This window comes from Delphinus delphis, chromosome 1, assembly GCF_949987515.2.
Source record: "Delphinus delphis chromosome 1, mDelDel1.2, whole genome shotgun sequence".
Lineage (NCBI taxonomy): Eukaryota > Metazoa > Chordata > Mammalia > Artiodactyla > Delphinidae > Delphinus > Delphinus delphis.
The window spans coordinates 12,806,653-12,830,283 of NC_082683.1; the positions used below are offsets into that span (position 1 = coordinate 12,806,653).

The 23,631-nt window shown below is 54.5% G+C and overlaps 1 protein-coding gene across 1 annotated transcript in view; it reads left to right on the plus strand.

The window, feature by feature from the left end:
* LOC132439846 (protein-arginine deiminase type-1-like) overlaps positions 1-20,167 on the plus strand; it is a 32,047-nt gene extending 11,880 nt beyond the window's left edge. The window contains exons 2-16 of the mRNA XM_060034621.1: positions 919-1,099; positions 2,199-2,268; positions 2,923-2,984; positions 4,561-4,678; positions 4,765-4,890; positions 6,869-7,041; positions 7,190-7,293; positions 8,345-8,468; positions 8,904-9,011; positions 10,463-10,614; positions 14,179-14,323; positions 15,141-15,234; positions 16,294-16,373; positions 17,148-17,273; positions 19,934-20,167. Coding sequence (XP_059890604.1) covers positions 919-1,099; positions 2,199-2,268; positions 2,923-2,984; positions 4,561-4,678; positions 4,765-4,890; positions 6,869-7,041; positions 7,190-7,293; positions 8,345-8,468; positions 8,904-9,011; positions 10,463-10,614; positions 14,179-14,323; positions 15,141-15,234; positions 16,294-16,373; positions 17,148-17,273; positions 19,934-20,167 — 1,897 coding nt within the window. The remainder of the gene's footprint in view (positions 1-918; positions 1,100-2,198; positions 2,269-2,922; positions 2,985-4,560; positions 4,679-4,764; positions 4,891-6,868; positions 7,042-7,189; positions 7,294-8,344; positions 8,469-8,903; positions 9,012-10,462; positions 10,615-14,178; positions 14,324-15,140; positions 15,235-16,293; positions 16,374-17,147; positions 17,274-19,933) is intronic.
* Positions 20,168-23,631: the final 3,464 nt, after the last annotated feature.

The window sequence follows — 23,631 nt, forward strand, 5'->3', positions numbered from 1 at the left end:
CCTGAAGAAGGTAAAGGAGTGAGCCTTGTGGATATCTGGGGGAAGAGCATTTTATGCAGAGGAAACGGCCAGTGCAAAGGCCCTGAGGCAGGACAGCCTGGCAGCTTCATGGAACATCAGGAAGGTCAGTGTGGCTTGAGCAGAGTGAGTGAGGACTGAGCCTAGTGGGGTGGAGGAGGTTCCCGGGGGGTGGCAGAGGGCAAATCGGGAGGGGCTTTTTATGCCAGTGTGAGGACTTCGCTGTGTGTGATGGGAACCGTTGCTTTTGAGCATAAGAACAACGTGATCTGTTCTGAGTGGGGAACAGGCTGGAGCGGGCACAGGTGGGCTTACGAAGCTGCCCAGCACTCTAGGTGGGTGCAGGGGTGGCAGTGGAGGAGATGAGAGGTGCTCTCAAACGGATTTCTTGTTGGGTTAGAGAATTTGGAAGCATAAAAGCAGGAAGCTTTGGGGGAGGTGGGGGATTGAGGATGTCCAGAGGTTTTCAGTCTCTGCTCTCTGGAGCCTCAGGGGCCACGGTGGGGGTGGAAGGGTTAAACACCGTGGCTCGGCACCACCCCCGGCTCCCTTTTGTCCTTCTTCTGTCTGGGGTTCCATGCGAGGTCCACTGAAAGGGCTCTGCCACTAAAACAGAGCTCAACAGCCACTGCTCTGCTCCAAGCCCTTCATGTTGCAGAGGGGGAGACTGAGGCCCGTGGACGACGTGCCCAGGGTGGGTCACGTGGAAATCAGTGGAGAGCTGGGATGGAGCCCTGGGGCCCAACCAGGTTGGTCTCCCGGCCAGTGGGCCCCTCACCCCCCGCCGCTCCCCACTCCAGCTGTTAGGGGGTGCCGTTGCATAGCCGGGTAGCCCCAGCCCACTACCCCACTGGTCTCTCTCCTGAGCCCCCGGATGCTCTCCTCTCTCCTTTCTATCAGCGATGTGCCCAAGGGTGCTGAGACCTTCAGTGTCTCTGGGAGCTCCGGGGTGGAGGTCTTCACGGTCTACAACACAGCACAGGTGACAGAGCCCACAGGTAAGGCCTACTGGCCCCTGAATGCCGGCGTGGACGTGATCATATCTGTGGACACAGCCAGTAAGGCTTTAAACGATCTCGAGGTAAGAGGCTACTTCCCCACAGAAGGTAAGAGCCCCCCACAAAGCACACCCCGTTCACACATCACCCCCACTCAACCAAACCCCACAAGGCTTTGCCACCCACATCCACGCGACACATCCTGATACAACCCAACCGACACCCAAAGATGCAAACCCACCCCAATGCCCCAACGTCACACGCACGCATACACGAGTGCTCCCGTAACAGCACAGCCTTCCTGCTCACCCCCTCAAATTCACAAACACCCGCATTAACACAGCTCCGCACAGACCCCAAACAAGCCCCCCACTCCTGTGCAGACAGGAGTTCTCGGCAGCACCCACACACACATGCATGCATGTGGACACAGGTACGTACCAGGGTGTGTGTCTCCCACCTAAGGAAGCAGGAAGCCTTCTCTTTCACAGAGGATACCCTTCTTACTCACCCTCAGGCACCCACCACATACACAGTGACCACTGATTCATTGATTCAGCCTTTTCTCCAACGACACCAAAAAGGTGGAGACTGTGCAGCTGTTGAGAGTAGGGGCCCTGGAGCTCAAATCCTACCTCTGAGCCCCATCTACTGGGGTCATCCTGGGGGCTCACTGAGATGGCCTGGGTGGAGCCCTGGCCATGGGTTCTGGGGCATGGGGAAAGCTCTGTGAGCTTGGGCTGCTACTGTGGGGTGGGGGTGGAGGGTGGTCATTGTTCCCATTTTACAGATGAAGAAACAGAGGCTTAGAGAGGTTGAATAACTTGCCTGTCCCTAGTGACAGCTGTCCCTTCCCTCATTCTTTCTCTCTGACATCCCCATGGGTTCCTGAGGGTCCAGCTGCTCCCTCTGGGATCCTCCTGCACCCCATCTGGCCCTCCTTGCCCCTCAGCCCAGCCCTGGGAGCTGAGGAGGCATCCCAGCCTCTCCAGCTGGAGAAGGGGGCTGTGGATCCAAGCCGGGAGCCTGTGGGCCTTGGGCCTTCAGCAGCAGGGAGTAGCTGGGACCCCCATGCCTCCCCTACCTCTAAGCAGGGCCGCCGGAGTGTCCCCTAACGCCCCCTGTCACAGCCATTTCTGAAGGGGTGGCCGTGCTGGCTTAGGACTGACCATGTCCCCACAGGTGCAAGTCTCCTACTTCGGGCTGCAGAAGGCTGCCCTGGGCCACAGTGTCCTCTGCCTCACTGGCGCCGGTAAGTCCCACCTCCCTGGCTCTCCGTACAACCACCCCTCCATGCTGACCGCTTGAGGGTCTTAGGGGAGCCCCCAAGTGCAAGGCCCACGGACATCTTCCTCCCCCATCGAGGAGCTTGGCTTCTTCAGAGGTGGTTCATCCACTCTAGAGCCTCAGGGGTGGAGTCCCGGCCATACTTAGGGCCATAAGAATCTGGAAACTGCACTGCCCATGGGTCACCAGCTAGACCAACAATAGGCCTCCTTCATCCAGAGTCTGCCTATCACACTCACTGGAACTTCAAGACATCACTAAACCATGGAGAGCCACACACTACCTTGGGCCAGACCCCGGCAGCTGGCCCTGAGAACTGCAGAACCAGCACCTAGAACCTCAGGCCTGATCCCGACCTCCAGAGTCAGGGCCCCCAAGAGCTAGCAATTCAGCCCACATAGATGAGTCAAAAATTCAAGAGCCAGAGCCTTGGGTCCCTCCAACACCCAGAACCACACGGGGCTGCCACAAGGGCCTCTCAGGTGTTGGGTGTGGTCCCCAGAACAGGGCTTCCTGGTTCCCAAGGGCTTGTGGAGGGGCCGAAGCTTGCCCCGACCTGGACGTTATGGTGCGAGGGTGGGCCTGGGGAGCCCCGTTGTCCCTCTACATCTCTTTGCAGACATCTCCCTCGACGTCGACACGGGCCGCACGGGCAAGGTGAAGAGGAGCCACGGTGACAAGGTGGGACTCTCCTGGTTACCCCAAGATGGCAGAGTTGACAGGCAAACCTGGGGGCGGTCCTGGGGTGGAGTGGGCTCTTCCTCCAGAAGGGTGATGGGTTCCTAGGGTCTGTGGTATCCAACAGTATAGGGAAGCCATCTGAGGACTCCCAAATCAGCATGAACGGGCCTTAACTTACACTGTGTGATCAACATGCTGTGTGACTCCTGGAAAACAGCTTACCCTCTCTGGGTCTCTCTTGTGCCACCTTAGAACTGGGATTAGTTCTTTTTCTTGAGGCCTCTTCTATTTCCTGGGCGGTATTTGGACCCCCAAGCATGGTAGGTGACTTGTCAAGTGACTGACAGATCGTGAAGAGTGAGGACGAAGATGGGGTGGGCTCAAGGCATTATCCCACCGGATGTATGTGAAAGCCATCCTGGGAGGGTAGAAGATCTGATTTGCAGGGAAAGACCCCACAGAGGAAGCCTGAATCACATAGAAGACTTTGTGGACAAGATGGGGTAGGGCTGCCACGGATGGCTGTGCAGAGTGTTCACTGCACAAGGTTGCTTGGGCAAGGTGGCGGGTGGGGCCTATGATATAAATCATGTCTTGGGCGCCGGTACAGAGAAGCATCTACCCAGAGGGGTGAACAAGAGTGCCATATAAGTTAGCAGTGGTCCTGTGAGGTCCCGCAGACCCAAGTTTGAATCCCATCTATGTGACTTGGGGTTCACACCCCAGAGCCTCTTTTCCCTCTTCTGTGAAATGGGGAAAATAAGCCCTGCCTTGCGGAGTCTGGTGGGGATGAAGTAGAAGCACGTCAGGAAGGGGACTTCCCTGGTGGTCCAGTGGGTAAGACTCTGCACTCCCGATGCAGGGGGCCTGGGGTTCCAACCCTGGTCGGGGAACTAGATCCCACATGCATGCCGCAACTAAGAGTCCGCATGCCGCAAATAAGAAGTATGTATGCTGCAACTAAAGATCCCACATGCTGCAACAAAGATCCTGTGTGCCGCAACTAAGACCCAGCACAGCCAAAATAAATAAGCAAATAAATTAAAAGAAAAAAAGAGAAGCACATCAGGAAGAGCTTTGATCACAGAGGCAGGGTTCCAGCCATCTTCCCCACCTCTCTGCTCAGACTATCTTGCAGGACCTGCAGGATCTCAAGTGAAAGTCAGAGAAAACTGTGGGACAGGCCCCAGGAGAGGACTGGCATGGGGAGAGTCTCCCAGGAATTCTCCAGCCCCATCAAGGTCAGGGCGAGGCAGTCTTAGTCTGCTGGCAGGACCAAAGCTCAGCAGACTGGCAAAGGCCATTTCTGGGTTTTGCGCCATCACCCTTCCTCTTCCAGTCTGATGGCTGGGAGGAGCTGTTGTTCAAGTTGTTCACTGCACAAGCGTGGAGTGGCTCTGGGTGTAGGGACCTGGAACTCCATTCCCCAAATCTATGATCCCTCTATAAATCTTTAAGCAAACCCAGAATACAAAAGTCTCCAAGTTAACAAAGCAGACAGCTCTAGCCATGTCCAGAACCCCTTCTCAGAGACCCCTGGGTCCCACTGATCCTAAGTCCTCTTGCTTTGCCACAGAAAACCTGGCGCTGGGGCCCTGAGGGCTATGGGGCTATCCTGCTGGTGAACTGTGACCGGGATAGTTTCAGGTCCAGGGAGATCGACCTCACCAGCACCCAGCTGACATCACTGGAAGGTGAGCAACAGAAGGGGTGTATGGCGTTGTCCAGGGTGATGGTGTGGGATGGAGCAAGATCGTCTCATGGGCACCCCTCTCTCCAGACCTGCAGGACATGGCCCCAATGGTGCTGAGCTGCGATGGCCCTGATGAGCTCTTTGACAGCCACAAGCTGGTCTTGAACGTGCCGTTTTCTGATTCCAGGAGAATGGCCGTCTTCTGCGCTAGGGGTGAGTGGCCTGGAGGGATCTCTTCCCTTCCTGCTCCATCTTCTGCTTCCCAAACCATTCTTCTCTTATCCACCTCTCTCTCTCCTTCCATCATCATTTTGTGACTCTCACTACCACTTACAAACAGCCACTCCATCAGGACACGACGTATCGCCCAAGAAAGAGGTTCCCAAACTAGACCCATTTTACAGAGGGGAAAACTGAGGCTCAGACATGTGAATTCACTGCCCTAAGGTCCCACAACCAGTTGGGGATGGAGCAAGCATTCAAAGCCAGTCTCTTGGGCACCAAAGCCCCTCTTTCCACTACCCTTGCCCTTTCTCCTGAGCCCATCCTTCCTCTGGTCGGTTAGCATGGAATGAGTTCTTGATGTAAAACAGCAGTGTCCAGGCTGGATGGGGTGGAGGCAGGGACTAGCACAGCTGAGGCCCAGGCTTGCCTTCAGAATCCAGTTGTTCTGACAGTTTATTAATCAAAGTCTGTGGATTAAAAAAACAAACAAACAAAAAAAAAAGCTGGCAGAAACACTAATCCTTAACCCTGAGGTGCCCTTACTCATTTTCATAAATCACAAGAGACCTCTCCTGCCCCTTCCTTCTTCCTCTTCATCCTCCTCTGTTCAAACTGACTCAGAGCTTGTCCCAGCTAAATGAGCCTGGCAGGGACCAGAATGTTCCAATGGTGGAAGGTTACCCAGGAGTCCAGCTTGGAAACACTTACTGTGATACCAGAACGTAAGCAAAGTCTCCGTAAGTGAGCTGACAACATTTCATGCTGTGAGAGCGTGCCAGGGTGGCGCTTCCCAGACAACCCTCAGGGGAGGGGAAAAGGCTACGGGCCAGAACTACTATGTGCCAGGCGATTTTTTTAAAAATTTGAGATGAAATTCACATAACATAAAATTAACCATTTTATTTTATTTACTTTATTTTTTTATAAATTTATTTATTTTTGGCTGCATTGGGTCTTTGTTGAGGGGCGCGGGCTTTCTCTAGTTGCGGCGAGCGGGGGCTACTCTTCGTTGTGGTGAGCGGGCTTCTCACTGCAGTGGTTTCTCTTGTTGCAGAGCACGGGCTCTAGGCGCGTGGGCTTCAGTATTTGTGGCACGTGGGCTCAGTAGTTGTGGCGCGCAGGCTCTAGAGCACGGGCTCAGTAGCTGTGGTGCACAGGCTTAGTTGCTCCACGGCATGTGGGATCTTCCCAGACCAGGGCCCAAACCTGTGTCCCCTGCATTGGCAGGCGGATTCTTAACCTCTGCACCACCAGGGGAGTCCCCAAATTAACCATTTTTAAAGTGAACAATTCGGTGACATTGAGTACATTCTCAATGTTGGGTAACTACCACAAAATTTCTAGCTCTAAGACATTTTCACCACCCCCAAATAAAGGCCTGTACTTATTAGCAGTCACTCCCCATCCCCCAACCCCCAGCCCTAGGCGACAGCTAATCTGTTTTCTGTCCCTGTGGATGTACCGATTCTGTACGTCTCGTACAAATGGGATGATACGATATGAGGCCTCTTGTGTCGGGCTTCTTTCACTTAGTATAATGTCAAGGTTCATCTGTGCTGTCGCATGTATCAATACTTCATTCCTTTTTATGGATGAATAACATGCCAGCATAGGGACATACTACATTTTGTTTATCCATTCATCCGTTGATGGACATTTAGGTTGTTTTCATCTTTTGTGCCGGCTGTTTTTACTTCCTTATCTAGTTTAAAGCTTACGCTGACCGCATGAGAAATGTAATATTAGCCCATTTTACAGGTGAGGAACTGAGGCTCAGAGAGGTTGAGTCATTGAGCTGAGGTCACACAGCTTGCACATGGCAGAGCTGGAGGAGTCCAAGTAGATCTAACACAAAGGTGGTTCTGCCTCTACATTCCTGGCCTTGGGTTTCCTGTCCTCACATCCTCGCAGCCCCACACCCCTGTCCCAGCACTGGGCCCCCAGTGCTGACTCTGGTTCCCCCTAGGTGGGAATTCTCTCTCAGACTACAAGCAGGTGCTGGGGCCCCAGCAACTGTACTACGAAGTGGAGCGGCATCCGGGGGAACGGAAGATCAGCTTCTACGTGGAGGGGCTCACCTTTCCCGACGCTGATTTCTTGGGGCTGGTCTCTCTCAGCGTCAGCCTGGTGGACACCAAGGTATGTATGGCGCTGGGGGCCGTGATAGAGGATGAGGGGCTTCAGGGACCAGCGTGGAGGCTCCAGGACTGGGAGGCTGGGGGCTGCGGGGTCTTGAAGCCTGATGGGGCTCCCTGCAGGGCCCACTGAGTCCTCATTTTCCCCCCAGACGCTGCCTGAGGTGCCCTACTTCACAGACACCGTGACCTTCCGCATGGCCCCCTGGATCATGACCCCCAACACCCAGTGCCCCCTGGAGGTGTATGTGTGCAGGTGAGGCCTCGCCCCTCCTGCAGCTCTCCCACCGTCTCTGGACTCATAGAGATAGGAACAGAATTCCGTACCAGGCTTGGCCCTGCCCTCATACTGGACAGATTCATTGCAGGCACTCACGGACACAAGCTGGGAACAGGATAGCAGCAGGCTGGCTTGGGCCTGTCAGCCCCACCTGCTCTGAGCAGCTAAGGCCCTGGCTGAGGTCAATGACTCAAGTCCAGCACACCTGCCCTACCGTGTCCTGCGGGTAGCAGCCCCAGAACATCTAGGATTTATTCCAGGCAGTGGGGCCAGGCCCCGTTCAGACTGCTGGCAGCTGCGGGAGACCCAGCCTTGCTCAGATGTGGGTGTACTCCTGGGCCTGCAGAGAACTCGGGACCCAAACTCCAAGCTCCTCTGTGAGCCCTGGCCCAACCCGGGTCCCTGGTCCTTCTGCCATCTCTCAGAATCCTTGTCAGGCCCCTTGATGGGCAGGTGAGCCTGGATTGGCAAGGCTACTCCGGGCCTCTGCATCAGAGGTCGGACCACTGGAAAGGGCCATAGATGACTTGGAACATAAGTCAAAAGGCCAGGAAGGGTGTGGCCAAACAGGTTTGCTCTGCTGAGCTGGGCCCAGGTGTTCAGAAGGGCACTCTTTCTTTCTGTTTGCTCACTAACACCATCCTGACTCCTTTGTTTAGGCCAGTTGTGAGAAACAGGAGGAGATGGGGCTACCTGCCCCCTCACTACCACCTTAACCAGTGAGATTCAGTCCCCAGTCACCTTCTCCAGGACTTATGGTGCCCTGCCTTCGGGCTCCACAGCCCCGGGCCTGTCCCTCCCCTTGCACCTGTCACCTGATGTGATCTGGGGACATTATTTGTCTCTGTCATTAGCCCATGAATCTCTCTAGTGCAGAGACTGGGTTTGAACCCCTGTGCCCAGGGTCCACACGGGGCCTAGCACAGACCGCACCAAGGCCACCCCATCTATCCCCTGCCCCCCGGCCCTGAGGCCAAGGCCACAGTCAGCAGTCATTATTTCGCTCCCCTCTCCCTGTGTTTTGCAGTGTCTTAGACTCCCATGGCTCAAATGAGAAGTTTCTGAAAGACATATCTGACCTGGCGTTGAAAGCCAACTGCAAGCTGATCGTCTGCCCTTGGACTGAGAATCGGAATGACCGCTGGATCCAGGTGGGTGCGGGAGTGATCCCGGGAGAGGAGGGCAGCCTGGGAGGCCTGAACCCCGTCCTTTACACTGGCTTTGGGAAAGCTGGCCTGCGCAGGCTCCTACTGGCCTCTGTTTCCCTAGAGAAGCCAGGCCGGCCTGGGTGCCAGGACTTAGGGTGGGGGGCATGCAGTCTGGGGGAACGCCCTCCCCTCCCCACCACTGCCTGCGTCGCCCCAGTGTCTCCCGCTTCCCTCCAAGTGCTCTGGTCCCAGGCAGAGTCCTCCTCTGGCTGCGGTCCTGAGAGCCCTCACTCCACCTCTGTTCCCTGGCCCCTGCACCCGCCAGGTCTTGGGGAAGATCCACTGTCCTGCCCCGCCCCGCCCCGGGCCTGGGGGGATTAACCCATTCTTAATACTATACTGAGGCAGTCCCTGTGGTCTTTTTCTCTCCCCTCCCAGGACGAGATGGAGTTTGGCTACATCGAGGCGCCTCACAAATCCTTCCCGGTGGTCTTTGACTCCCCCCGAGACAGAGGCCTGAAGTACTTCCCTTATAAGAGGATCCTGGTATGCGGCCAAGGGCAGAGTGGGGAAACCGTGGGTGGCTCCTCCTATAGGATTCTCCAGTCATTCTTGCCTGGTCCTAGTCCTTCAGGGGCTACAAAAGGACACAGGTGGTGGGTTCTGGCAAATGGGGAGTTAGTGGGAGGTTTGGGAGGGATATGTAAATGAAATGCAAATCTCATGCAAATCACCCCTGTTCTGGGAGGAACAGGCCAGCAAAGTCCTCCTTGGGGTCCTTCCTTTCCCCCAAGGGGGAGTGAACAAAGGAGTCAGCTCTGGGGAAACCAAACTGCCTTTTGAGGGCAACACACCCTTAGTGAGCCCTCATGGCTCTTGCTTTTGTGAGCCAGGTCCTCTCTTCAGGTAACGAATGTTTTCTGAACGCCTACTGTGTGCCAGGCACAATGCTGCTTCTACACACAGGAGGGCGACAGGAGCCACCCCAGCAGCCATGTCCTGAGTTCCAGGCCCTCCCTCCTAGCTTTACACAGTTGCTCATTTAATCCACGTGGATTCCTATGGATAAGTATGGATATCCATACTCCTGTGGATATTATTATTCCCTCTTTACTGAGGCTCAGAGAGGTTAAGCAACTTACCCAAGGCCACACAGCTAGTTAGCAGTGGCACCAAAACCAGAGGGGCTGCCTCCACGGCCCCTGAACTTTACCGCTATGCTAACCTGCCTTTTGAGGTGGGTCCGGGTCCCAGAACTCACGTCTCTGCCTGTTTACTGGCCCCTGTCCCCCACCTCCAGGACAATGCCAGGGTCTGGTGGGGGATATGATGGGGAAGGTCCAGGAACTCATGGGCACACAGAGCAGGGACATTTACCCCAGCCTGGAGGGATCAGGGAAGAGTCCCTGGGGAGGTGACAGTGAGCTCTGTGGGGTGAGTCTGCATCAACAAAGGGCCTGACCCCGAGCCCTGGGCTTGACCTGGCCAGCGCCTTTTCCACTGTTCTCTGCTCTGTCTTTATCATTTCCTTCCTTCTACTTTCTTTAGGTTTAATTTGCTGTTCTTTTCCTAGCTGGAAACGGAAGCTAAGATTTTTCAAGCCTTTCTCTTCTTGATATATGTGTTTAGAGCTGCGGCAATTCCCTAGAAGTGCAGCCTTACCGGCATCCCCTCAAGTTTTAACGTGCTGTGTGGTTTTTACCTTTCACTTCAAAATACGGTGTAACCTCCCCTTTGATTTCTTCTTTGACCTGTGGGTTCTTTAGAAGCATGTTGCCTCCTTTCCAAACAGTCAGGGATTTTCTAGTTATTGTTCTGTTATTGGCTTCGGCTTTAACAGCGCAAGGCTCAGGGCACCGGGAGGATGTGTGAAAAGTGAATAGTGGTTGTTTTTCAGGGAGTGGGATTCCCCCAGGAGCACCCCTCGCTCCCCTGCCCCAAGAGCTGTCTCTTCCTTTTCTAACTGATGGTTAGAGCTCTCGATGGTTTTCCCCTAGGGTCCCGACTTTGGATATGTCATCCGGGAAACGCAGTTCGCTGGTGTTTCTGACCTTGACTCCTTCGGCAACCTGGACATCAGCCCTCCAGTCACAGTGGGGGGCAAGGAGTACCCGCTGGGCCGAATCCTCATTGGTAGCAGCTTCCCCAAGTGAGAAACCAGGGCAGGAGGGTGGTGGAGGTCACGGGAGGGCCCGGGGGCCCCAAGGCAGCAGCCACTCTCCAACACCCCCTGCCTCCACCGCAAACACAATTCTCCAGTCTGAAAAGGGGTCTTAAGTTCCTGCACGGAATCCTGGAATAGAGTCCTAGGATCACAGGTCACAGGAAAGATCACAGAATCTTAGGAAAAAACAAACTATTGGCCCACGGTCTTTTGCCCTGCCTAGTATTTTATGAGCATAATTCGTCACCAACATTAAATATACATGTATCAGGAGGCTTCATATAAAAAGCCAGATTTCTGACTTCTTTTGAAACATCAGAAGAGCAGGGAGGTCACGTGTCATCCAGGGCAGAAGTAGGAGTTGGATCCGTTGACCTCTCCAGTGAGGACATCGAAATAGCTGTTGCCCCGGCAACAGCTAGAAAGGGTGCAGCCATCACCACAAGGCTGCAGGTCAGGATACCAGGGTGACAGAGGTAACTTGACAGGTCCTACCTGGACAGCTGTCATCTAGGAGGAAACAAGGTATTTAGGGTTTAGGGCTCAGACAGATGACAGCATCTGCTAAATCTCCCTGGTGGGTCCCCACCCAGCCTGTGGGCAGTCGAAGAATGGGGTGTGTAGCACAGGGATGCTAGTGCGATCCCCTGCTTCCTGCCTAAAGATTAAGCCCACCCCAGGCCCTGGAGTTTGCCTTCCGGTTTGTGTGGGGTTGGCATGGAGCCCAGGCGTGCCCCAGCTTGCGTCCCCAAGCCCTGGCTATCTGGTCTTGGGCCCAGAGCAGCCAGGCAGTCCTGGGAAGTTTACCCAGGCTCATGTGGTGACCTTGGTGGCCTCATGGCTCTGGATCAGGTGAAGTGAGGCTTCCTGGCACCAACCCCAGGCATGAAGCCGGGTGCCCAGGCTGGGTACCCGGGGCTGAGGTTGGCCAGGACAAGAGGAGTGCACTCACCTTGCTGCTGACTCATGTGCAGAACTACTCTGGGGCTGGATCCTGCCCACAGCTCTGGGGGCAGAAGGGCCTTGGGACCGCTGGGCAGTCATTCTGTGCTTCCAGGAGGGATCTGGCAAGAACGAGCACAGACTTTGCTATCTAACGGATTTGGGTTCGAGTCCTGCCTCTGCCACTTATTGGCCACATGATTTGGGGCACATCATCTAACTAGTGCCTACCACAGGGCCTGGAACATAGTAGGTGCTTGATTAATTCATTTAGAAATATTTATTGCATGCCTACCATGTGCCAGGCACTGATGAAGGTACTAGGGATACATCAGGTGACAAAGATACATTATTAAATGGGCAAATTATTTTATACGTCATCCCTCAGTGTCCTCCTCGGTGAAATGGGCTTATAAAAAAATCCCTGTCCTAGCTATATAATAGCCGTTACTGGGGATAAAGGATTCACATTAACCAACCTCCGAATGCTTGGGTATTATTTAGCTGGACCCCTGGCAGTGGATGTGCCTTGAAGTAGGTTGGAACTCAATGGATAAAAGTTATTGATCACCTACATGCCATGAACATGGAGCTTTACCCAGGTTACCTCCATTAATTCTTACAACAGCCCTATGAGGTTGAGATGACTATTATCCCCATTTTACAGATGAGGAAGTTGAGGCTTAGATAATGAAGTGAATGCACTAATTCATGCATTCATTTATCAATTCAATAACTGTTTATTGAGACTTCCTATATGCCAGGTTCGGGGCCCCGTGCTGGGGATAAAAGAAATGTTCTGGAAAATCCCAGGCTCAGAGCAAGGACCCCGGATGGGAATGTGTGGGGGGTCTCTAGCAGAGCTGGGCCTCACTCCATTGGCTATTGTGTTGAAAACAGGGAACAAAGCTCTTGGTAGACAGATGGAACCCTGAGGCTCAGGGAGGGGCAGCTACTGCCTAGGACCACACAGCAAGTTAGGGGAATAGTCAGAATTCAGATCTCCTCCTTGGACCCCAAATTAAAATTTAACATCCAGGCTGCTGTCCTGTGTTCCTGTCTTGGCTTCTGACCTTAGCAGTGAACAAAACAACCTACATACATCCTAGAAGAGAGAAACAGACAATAAGCAAACATAATAAATAAGTAAATCATCTTGTATGTTAGGTAAAAGAAGCGTTGGTGAGAGGCTGACATTTCCCTGAAGGAGATGAGACAGTTAAAGATGTGGCTAATTGGGAGGAAGATGTGCAAGGGAGTGGAAACAACTAGTTCGAAGGCTCTGAGGCAGGAGTGTGCTGGAGACATTAGAGGAACAGCAAGGAGGCCAGTGGGTCAGGAGCAGAGGGAACGAGGGGGTGTGGGGGGATGAGGTCAGAGAGCTTGGTCCGGCAGAGTTCAGATCATGACATGGACCTGTCATTTTTACGTACATAATAGGGTTATCCTGGGGATTAAATAAGACACCCAGTGTGAGGAGCCTCAGGCAGGCACACAGCAGGTGCTCAGCAAATGCCCCCTCTGTTCTCTACTATCTTGGGTTCTCCAAGCTCTGCTCCCCACATTTAAAACGATCTTGGAACAATTCTGCCTCCTGGTGGCAGCTTTGATGTGACTCAGAGACCAGGTCTGATGCTTCTCAAGGCTGGAGTCATCTGGTCCATTCCCCTGCCTCCAGGCAGAGGGCTGCAGAGTCCCAAGGAGGGACTTAAAATAACAGAAACTAAAATATTAAATATTAAAATAAACAGAAATACAAGAAAAATATTTTCCACATTCCCACCCCCTGAATCAAATCAGTGTTGCCTTGTGTCACTGCTTGTTGGGTCTCCCTTCTAGTTTTGTTGTTATATAGACTGTGGACTCTTACACAGCTGTTCAAAGCCTTAATATCATTCACAAATATTTTTCAGCAGCTATTCTATAAGAGGTGCTGGGGATACAGCAGTGAACCTAGAGAAAAATCCCAGCCCTCCTGGAGTTTACATTCTAGTGGGCTGCCAGGCAATAAACAAGACATCAAGTATGCCAAATAGTACCAAATGCTGTAGAGAAGAATAAAGCTGGGAAAGGAGTTGAGGGGTGGTTGTTATTTCCAAAGTCCACATAGAGAAAGAGGTGACATTTGAGTTAAACCTGAAGAAAGTGAGGGACATGGGGGGTGGGCAACAATTCCCACACTTTGGGTAACACTGGGCTAAGCAGGATGTGGGGTGGCTTGCCAGCTCCCAGTCATGTTTTGAACAAAAAGCTTGGTGCCTTGGGTAAAGAGTCAACCTCTCTGAGTCCCAGGAATTGAGATGAGGGTCTTCAGTTCCCTTTGGCAGATGGAGGGCTCTCATTTGACTCTCTTCTGCAAGAAGGGGTGGCAGGACCTTTCTGGCCTTGGGGAGGATGCTTTAAGGTGAGGGAGGGACAGACTCTCTTGGGCGATACTCAGGATGGACAGCGAGTTCCTGGGAGCACCTGGGCGCTGGGGCCAGGAAGCAGGGACCAAAGAAGACCCATTCAGAGGGTTGATAGGGCAGGGAGGGGCTCAGGAAGTGCCTGCAGGGAACCAGCACACAACACGCACGAGGTGACCCTGCTCTTTCCCTCCCTGGCCAGGTCTGGTGGGCGGCGAATGGCCAAGGTGGTGCGCGACTTCCTGAAGGCCCAGCAGGTGCAGGCGCCCGTGGAGATCTACTCTGACTGGCTCTGGGTGGGCCACGTGGACGAGTTCCTGAGCTTCGTGCCCACCTCCGACCAAAAGGTACATCCCCTCTCCTCCTGCCTGAGCTACCTCTGCCCCTCCCTATCCTGATGGGTCAGGATAGGGCAAAGGCACCTGAAACTAGCTCACCACCTCGGTCCATAGAGAGCTTGGAGTCAGGGTACCCTCTGGGCCAGGTGGTGTTAATCAGGGGGGGCTTCCTGGAGGAGGTCAGAGCCCAGGAGGGAACTCGTTCGCTCACTTCTCATACACTCATTCTCACACTTACTGGGTGTTTGTTCTGATCCAGACCTCTCAGTCAAGACCCAGGACTGACACTGGTAATAATTGGAAACATTTACTGAGCACCTGTGAGATGTATGTGTTTTAATGCGTTTAATCCTCTAGCAACCCCATGAGGTGGGTACTATTATCATTTCCCCCATTTTATAAATAAGGAAAACGAGGCTCAGAAGGGCAACTAACTAGTAGGGTAAAATTCAGACCAAGACGGTGGGCTCTGGACCAGCAATGTTAACCACTCAGCACCTTGCAGAGACGATCAGGGAGGGTACAGCCCGCAGGGAGCAGGCAGCCTGGGAGGGGAGGCTTCCTAGTGACCAGTGGTTGAGTTCCCTGGTGTACAAAGTGGGGAAGGGCTTCCAGGAAAAGAGAAGGTTATGGACAAAGGCCTGCAGGTGTGAACCGGCTTGGAGGATTCGGGGAGGTGCAGACAGTCCTTTGTGGCTGGTGGGAGGGATTGAGGGGGGTTGCCATGTGCAGTCTGGCCTCTGAACTCAGGCCCCTCCTGAGTTTGGGGTTTCCTGCATGGGGGGAGAACCTGTCCACTGAGCTGCTCTCCCATCCTCTGTGCCAGGGCTTCCGGCTGCTCCTGGCCAGCCCCATCGCTTGCCTCAACCTGTTCCAAGAGAAGAAGGAGGAGGGCTACGGGGAGGCGGCCCAGTTTGACGGTGAGTGCCAGTGATCCCATCACCCTGCCAGACCGTGCCCTCTCGTTGCCAGCCCTGGGCACCATTGATGCCTGACGTGGCTGTGCTCTGCTTACAGGCCATTTGTCTGCCAGCTCTCAGCTCAGAGTCCATCACTGATTTTCCCAACACCTTCATATGGGAGCAAAGGATGAGGGCTCTCCCTTTCTTGGGCCAGGGATGGAAGCCTGGGTGGCCTCCTCCATACACTGGGTTGTTCCTGGCCACACCCCAGGGGAAGAAAGGAACAGGAAGCCATGAGCCTGTCCGTACATACACTTTCATGCTCTTGCCCAATCAGATCGTTCACCCCCTTCTCCTTATCCCTTTTCATGGAGGAGAAAACTGAGGCTCAGAGAGGGGAAGCGGCTTGCCCAGGGCTAAGAAGCAGGAAGCAGCAGGGCCAGGGGCTCAAGAGAGGGAGGGGTGAGAAGCCAGGAGGGTGGTCGGGGCCCCTCTGTGGACCTTCCTTGGGGAATCGACAGACCCTCCAAGGGCCTGGTTGGCCCCCTTGAGCACCTCCCCCTTCCCCACCGGGGATCGCAGTGTTCTCACCCGCGGAATGGAGCATTGGAAGGGATGTCGCATAGCCTTCAGCAAAGATAGACCTGGATTCAGATCCTGATCTTGCCACTTGCCGGCTATGAGATCAAAGATGTGTTCTGAACCTCTCAGTGCCTCCATTTCCTCTTCTCTGAATGCAGGGTGGTAACTAACCTGACCTAGCATTGTTTTAGAGATCAATAATAAATATAACAGGAGGCCCAGAGCATAGGGGGTGTCAATAACGGTAGCTCTTCTGTTATTATTAGGCTCTGAGCTCAGGTGTCCCTTCCCAAGGAGTTTATAATCCATCACCAGGATTTACTTGCAGCCAGAGCTTGGTCCCATCAGGGTTTCCAGTCTCTGGCTTTCTCAGTCCTTGCTTCAGACCCTGGCGCTGAGGTGGGAGAAAAATCCTGGCCCGGATTTTCAAGCCCAGGCTTGAGGTGGCCCCAGGCAGTATTCCCTGAGCCGGCTGCAGTCTTCTTTCTCTTGCAGGGTTAAATTACCAGGTGAAGAGAAGCATTAATGAGATACTGGAAGACAGAATTCTCAGGAGTGACAACCTGTATGCACAGGTGAGGGGGGTGGAGGGTGAAGCAGCCCCAGGAACTGCCGGGGTGGGGGTGAGGGGTTCAGCCCTGGGCCTCTGACTCTCCTGGGGGCTGCTGAGACCTGTGGGTTGGGTAGGGCCCCTGCTCTTGGGAAACCCACAGTCTGATGGAAGAGACACAGCCGTGCCAGTCCAGTGGGGGACATCTTGCCCCCATTCTGGGGAAATGATGGGTTTCAGCGGAAGTAGAATTGAGTTCCCCAAGAAGTCTGGGGAGATGGGAGAGATGTGGTGGGGAAATGGGGCCCTGTAGGGGCGAGGGCTGGGGTGCGTGAGAATCAGGGTGACCTGGTGAGGAGATGGGGTGGAAGGAGGTCCCAGGAAGGGGCAGAGCTAATGCCTGCCACGTGCCTGGTGTAGGCCTGGCATGGAGTCCTACTCAGTAGACGGGAGGAGGTCCCATGCTTCTCCCCAGTGGTGCCCGACGCTTTTCTCCTAAACAGCTGAGCTGGGCAGAAGCATAAGCCCGGCTCTGATTGGGACAGTGTGTGGTGACGGCAAGCACTTTTGCAACCAGAAGCTGCCTGGATCCAAACCCCAGGTCCACTACTTCCTAGCTCTGTGCCCTTGGGCAGGTCACTTGAGCCTCAGTTTCCCCATCTGCGGTAGCAATGGCACAAAGCTGTTATAAGGATCAAACAAGCTAAAGGGTGCACAGGGCCCGACACGTAGCAGGTGCTCAGAAACGTTGGATACTTCCTGGCTCCCTGGGTACCTGTGCCCCTCCTCCCACCCTCAGAGATGCATTGACTGGAACCGGGAGGTGCTGAAGCAGGAACTGGGCCTGACTGAGCGGGACATCGTGGACATCCCCCAGCTCTTTTACCTGAAGGACTCCCAAGCAGAAGCCTTCTTCCCCAACATGGTGAGAGCGTGGAGGGAGGACGGGTCATTTCCATCCTTGGTGCCTGGCGGGGTCCTGCTGGGCGGTCAGTTGGGGGTCCAGAGGAGAAACCGTCCCTATCCAGGGGCAGACTGGCAAGGAGGCTGGGACGGGCCCTGCGGACCTCGCCAGTGTTTGCTTTTTGGGGCAGATATAGAAAATCTCCATCGGTAGTTCCCAACCAGGGTGATTTCTCCTCCCCCCACCCCCGCCCCGGGTACTTTGATTGCCACATGAGGAGGGTGCTACTGGCATCTAGTGGGTGGAGGCCACGGACGCTGCTAAACATCCTACAGTGCACAGGGCAGCCCCACAACTAAGGCCTTTCCCCCCCTCAAAATGGAAAACGGAAGCGTGGTTTGGTTCCAATGTTTCAAGCTTTCGCTTCTGGGTCTCAGCTGCCTGTTCTGCTCCCCGGGCTGGCACCCCACTGTCTGCTCCCCAGAGGGTCCTGAGGTGGGCAGGGGTGGCAGGTGGCAGCTGCCACCCTGGCTGTCATTAACTCAGGCACCTGACAAGCAGATGAGCAGGTGTGATCTCACCAATGCGGCCCCTGGGAGGGGTCTGAGCGATGCTATTGGCACAGCCCTGCCCATAGCGCCCAGTAACCCCTTGGGAAAGGATGTCGGGGCATTGGCAGCAGTGAGGGGTGGTCCCCTAGGATGGGAGACCCTCCCTCTTCAGCCTGGGGCCTTTACTCGAATCCCTGTCATTGGACCAGCCAGTGAATCCTGGGGTCCTGACTGGAGGCCAGTGTGTAGGGTCTGGCTTCCCCGCCAGGGTCGCATTCACTCCTGACCCCTCGCTGTGAGGCCCCTGCAGAGACCTCGCAGGCAGGGCTTCACAACCTTGGTTCTACCGATATTTGGGGCTAAAGAGTCTTTTGCTCTGGGGGTTGTCCTGTGTATCGTAGGATGGTTGCAAAATGCCCTGGAGGCAAGATTGCCCTGGTTGAGAACCACTGCTCTAGGGTAGTGCGGTCAGAACTTTCTCAGGTGATGGAAATGTTCTACATCTGTGCAATATGACGTGGCTGCCGCCACATGTGGCTTCAAATGTGGCCAGTGTGACTGAGGAACGGAAGTTTTACTTTCACTTTAACATCAGCAGCCACATGTGGTGGATGGCTACCGTATCAGACAGTGAAGCTCTAAGGGGTGACCTGCCTCTGGTTCTGACTGAGCGTGGGGGAAGGCCCATGACCGTGGTCAGCCCTGGGCTGTGGCCTTGCCCTCCCCTACTGGGAGCCCCTCCCCAGCACACAGCCCTCCATGGGAATCTCCTAGCTTCAGACCAGGCCCAGCTAGAGGATCCCAGCATGTTCTCACTGGAGAGCCCTTAGGGAACACTCAGTTAACCCTCATTTGTCAGAAGGGGAAAGAGGCCCTCGGAGGAGAGTGGTTGACTTGCCTGAGGTCTCCAGCGAGCAAATGGACCGACCTCCAGTCTCCTGAGTCCTCGTCTAGAAGGAGGCAAAGCCAGGCCGGCAATGGTCCTGAATACCGCTCTCTGTTCCTCTCCCTGCCCTTTGTCCCTCTGTGTGTCCCCACTCCCACCATGTTCTGGCCCATTAGTGGGCAACCAAGCAGGTCAGGGCCAAGGCCACGTGACTGACCCCCACAGGACCCTCCAGCTCCATGTTGGTCCCAGCCGTGGACGGCCCTGCGGGGCAGACTTGAGGGTGAGGGGCTGGGGTGTGGAGAGTGTAAGGGCAGCCCACCCAACACTGAGATGACCCAGTGAGTCAGAGTGTCCCCTCTGAACACCAAGGACAGCTCCTCTGGCCATCCACTGGGCCAGAAGTTACCTCTAAGAAGCCTCCGTACCCTGCACTGGGCAGACTTCCCTTCCGTGGTGTTAGGGCCCCCTGCCAGGTCCCCCAGCCAGGGAAGCAGAAGTGTCATTGGAGATAAACCCAGGTGCCCCCAAGGACTCCCAGCCCCTTGCCCCAACTCCTTAGCACCCCAGGCAGCCACAGTGCTACACCCTGGCAGAGTAGAAAGAGCATGAGTTTTGGCATGAGTCAGACCTGAGTCAAATTTCAGTCTCCCTGTTCTCTGGCTGTGTGGCCTTAATTATATTACTTAACAGGTCCAAGCTATGGCCTCGGAGGGAGGCTGTGAGGTTTACGGATGCGATATCTGGCACGTAGAATATGCTCAATAAACGGTAACAATTATCAGGGCTTCCAGGAACGGTTGAGCTTGGTGTGTACTGCACAAATAAATGCACCACACCTGTGACGTTCACACCGTGGACCTTGTAGATGGATACATTTGCTGTACAAGTTTTTGGCAGATAACGGTAAAATCTTGTTCTAACAAAGTCATTATAATTTACTTTTCTGATAGGTGGAGGAAAGTGTTGGAGGAAGGGGTGACTTTTATTTATATGAAGTTACCATGTATGTTACTGGCAGCCCTGCCTGTTATTAATCCTCTCTTCCAACTACGGATCTATGTCTTTTCTGCTTCCATAGACCTTAGTTCTTGAGCGAGTGGCAGCCTTAGTGGCCCGGAGATGCTGGCAAAGATGGCACAGGCCCTGGGGATGGGTCCGCCAGAGCCAGAACCCAGAAGGGGCCGCAGGTGTAGAGCATCCCCAGCTAACCAGGTCTCTTTCTTGCCTTGTCTCTTCTACAGGTGAACATGGTGGTCTTAGGCAAGTACCTGGGCATCCCCAAACCCTACGGGCCCATAATCAACGGCTGCTGCTGCCTGGAGGAGAAGGTGCGGTCCCTTTTGGAGCCTCTGGGCCTCTGCTGTACCTTCATCGATGACTACTTGTCCTACCACGAGCTGTGTGGCGAGATCCACTGCGGCACCAACGTGCGCCGGAAGCCGTTTCCCTTCAAGTGGTGGCACGTGGTGCCCTGAGCCTGCTCCCCACACGCCATCCTCTCTCCCCACCTGCCAGGGAATTCCGCCAGGATAAGGAACCTCCACCTGGCCTCCATCCTCTTGGGGGAGACTTGGATGCTTCCCCCTGTGTGCCCGCAAGTGTGCTGGGTACCAGGATACAGGGATGGACACTGCATATCCTCACCTCTGGCGTGGCCTACAGGGCCTGGGGCCTGGGGTGAGAGCCCTGGGTCTAGGCCACCGGTGGCTCTTGTAAGACCAGGAAGGGGGATTTGGGCCCCCTTTTTCCTTTTCTGGCTATCTTCTCCTTCAGGGGGCCCCCAGGCTGTGATCTCCTAGCACTCCTCAGCCATATTTATGTAGGCGAATAAGGGCAGGAAAACTCAACATCTGATGGCCTGTTCCTTTTTTGTTTTAAACATCTTTATTAGAGTATAATTGCTTTACTGTTTTAAGAAGAAAAAGCAACAACTCCCCTTTAATACCTGACTCCCTCCTCAGAAGGGTGCCTGTTACCTGTTTGGAAAGCCTTTAATTACGCATGCTGGCTGCTTCCGGCTCACAAACGCTGAGAGGCCAAGGTGAGGCCCGAGGAGGGTACACGGAGGAAGGCTGGGCAGGAGGCGAGGAGGCCAGGACGGCAGAGGAGCTGAGGCACAGGGATAAAACCTGGGACCTGGCCTCTGCGCCCTAGGCCTCCCAGGCTTTAAGTTTTGGACTCTGGATGTGATGGGGTCTGGCTGTTCCAGATGCAGCAAGGAGAGGGGGCTTAGAGGTTAGAAGCCGGTGGGGGGTCATTAGGTTATCTTTGAGGGTGGGGTTTAATTTCCTTTAATAGTCTTTCATTATTCCCCTTCGTTCTGCCGGCAGTGGGAGGGAAGGCTCGCCCAGTCTCTCTCAGCAACTCAGAGACCCTGCATGTAGCTTGGGTTTCACCTGTGAGTAAAGCCCCGTGGCAGGCCTGTGTCCCCTCCCACAGAAGGCAAGGCAGAGCTGCCACGGGAATTTAATAGCCTGGGCCCAGGTGAGGTCACCGGGACATGCACAGGCAAGCTGGCTTGGCCGGTGCAGGGCGAGAGGTGGCCCCTGCCCCAGACAAGCGTGGGCAGGAGGGAACCGGCCGGCCTTCCTCTCCCACAGCCTCTGGGCCTCTACCTTCTGGGTTTTCTCCCTGGCTCTCGGTGAGATTTAGATTGAACCATCTGCCCTTAAACTCTTTTAGCTGTGGAACACTTAGCCATCAGAGGCTACCACGGAGACCCAGCATGTGAAACTGATGAAAACGGAACTGCTCTGGTTTAAGGTGGCGGGGGTGGTGTACGAGGATCCTCCCCTTCCCGAAGGTTCTGGGGAACCCCGTGTGCAAGCCCCTGGTCTAGCCTGTGCACTTTCTGCTCATAACCATGATGCCCCTTAGACTGAGCCAAGAGGAGAAGGGATCTCTTCGGTGGCCAAGGGTGTGCAGCTGGGGTTCCCCAGGGAAGGCGCTGCGGGTGGGAGGGGAGCGGCATTGAGTGCAGGGAGCTCTGGAATTGCCGCTGGGCTGTTTGGGGGGCGGTTTGCTGATGTTCCCTCCGAGAATGTTCCAGGTGACTGGTCACCTCCTTTCTGATTAATAAAAATGTCAACATGCATTTCTTCAAATGGCTGCCTCCTTAGCTTCTGTTCGTTGGGCCGTGGGGAGGAGGGGAGGGAAGCGGGGGGAGAGGTGCTCTCAGTGCCACCCACAATGCTACCAGCTCCCTGGCTCAACTTCCACTGGCCATGGGCAGCTCCTACCCAGCTGGGAGAGCCCCCAGGGCCAGTGCCAGGCAGGCAGGCGGACGCAGCAGGATGGCTGGCACACGCCCATTGCCGTGAGGCTGCCTGCCCTGCTGAGATGGCTATGGGGGAGGGTTGGTCCTATCTCTTCATCCCTCTCCCTTCCCTGGTCTATCTCCTCCATCTCTCAGAGGGCAGGCAGGCTGGGCCCTATTGGCAGAGTGGGAGAGTCCCCAGCAGGACTGGTGCCCAGGGCCAATATAATTCCCTTGAATTCCTGCCTCTAAAGCTACTAAGCTACCCAGCCTAAGTGGTCTGATTTCAGGGACCCGAAATTATCACCCCTCTCATCCTACACACTTAGTGCTGCCTCAGATGGCTCCCCTGACACTCACTCACTCACTCATTCACTTTATTTTAGATTTATTGTGGACTAAGAGGCAAAAAGTTGCTGCCCATCAGTCATGGACACTTTAGTCTGAATGAACCACCAATCTCTTTCTAAAAGCTGGCATGTAGTAACTGGGGAGAAGTGAAAGCATGAGTCTACTTCCAAAGGGAGATCCAGGGCTCTGAGCTGGAGGCTATCTTGTCGCCATCACAGTGGGCCAGTGCCCAGAGAAATGCCCCTGCTTCTGTATCTGTTCCCCAGCTGTGCCCACAAACAGGCTATGGAGCCTGCCTGAGGCTTCCTCCTGAACTCTGACTCTTACCTACAGCTGAGTCAGCCCCCGAGCCGTTTTACAGCCAAAAAAGTGAAGCTGTCCCTGGACCCAGCAGCCCAGCAGCTCTCCTTGAGAAGAACATCGTTACCAGAACCTGGGATATAGGGGTGCCAGTCTTAGAGTCTTGCTGAGATCCTTGAATTGGTGTGAATGCACTAGCCGGGGACTCTGGGGGAGCAGATATTGGTCCTCACCCTGCCTCAGATTGTCAGCGTCACCGGGGAGGAGGGAGGAAACCTCTATTCAGCACCTTCTGAGCCTTGCTGGACAGGGTGTGTCCCACCATTATTTCTGCCAGGGCTGGTGAGTAGCCACATTTTCTACGGATGCGGACACCAAGGCTGCAAGAGAGGGGACGTAACCCCCAAGGCCACACAGCCAGTGCCTGGTGGCGCCTGGGTCCAGACCTGAGACTCCTCTCCCCAGAGCCCTCGCGCTTTCTGTTTCAGGTGGCTGAATGCCCCTCTGGGCTCAGTTTCCCCACCTAACAAGTGAGCCTTCCTACTCTGACATTCTAAGCTCCTGGCCAGAGAGGGCTTTCACCCTTATCACTAACTCCTTCCAGAGGCTTTAGGCATCTAACAATAATAACAATAACAACAACAACCATAATAAAAGAATACTGAGCTCCACACTAGAGCTCTACCCACGTTTTCCCCTTTAACCCTCATAACAACCATTTTTCAGATGCCAAAAGTGAGGCACAGAGCAATTAAGTGACTTGCCCCTGGTCACCCAGTCAGGATGTAATTGAGGCAGGGCTGAAATCCAGTCCTGCCTGCAAAATCCATGCTCTTAAGAAAAAAGTTGGTGTTCCTCAAAGTGCCTCAAAATGCTATAGGGGTGCTTGTAAAAAAAAAAAAAAAAAAGACTCCAGACAACAGGCTGCTTATCAAATTGGAGGCCAGGCCTGGGAATCTGCATTTTCATCAGTTCCTCCATCAGGATAGAGAAACTCCCCACTAAAGCAATGATCTCTGAAAATGCAGAAAA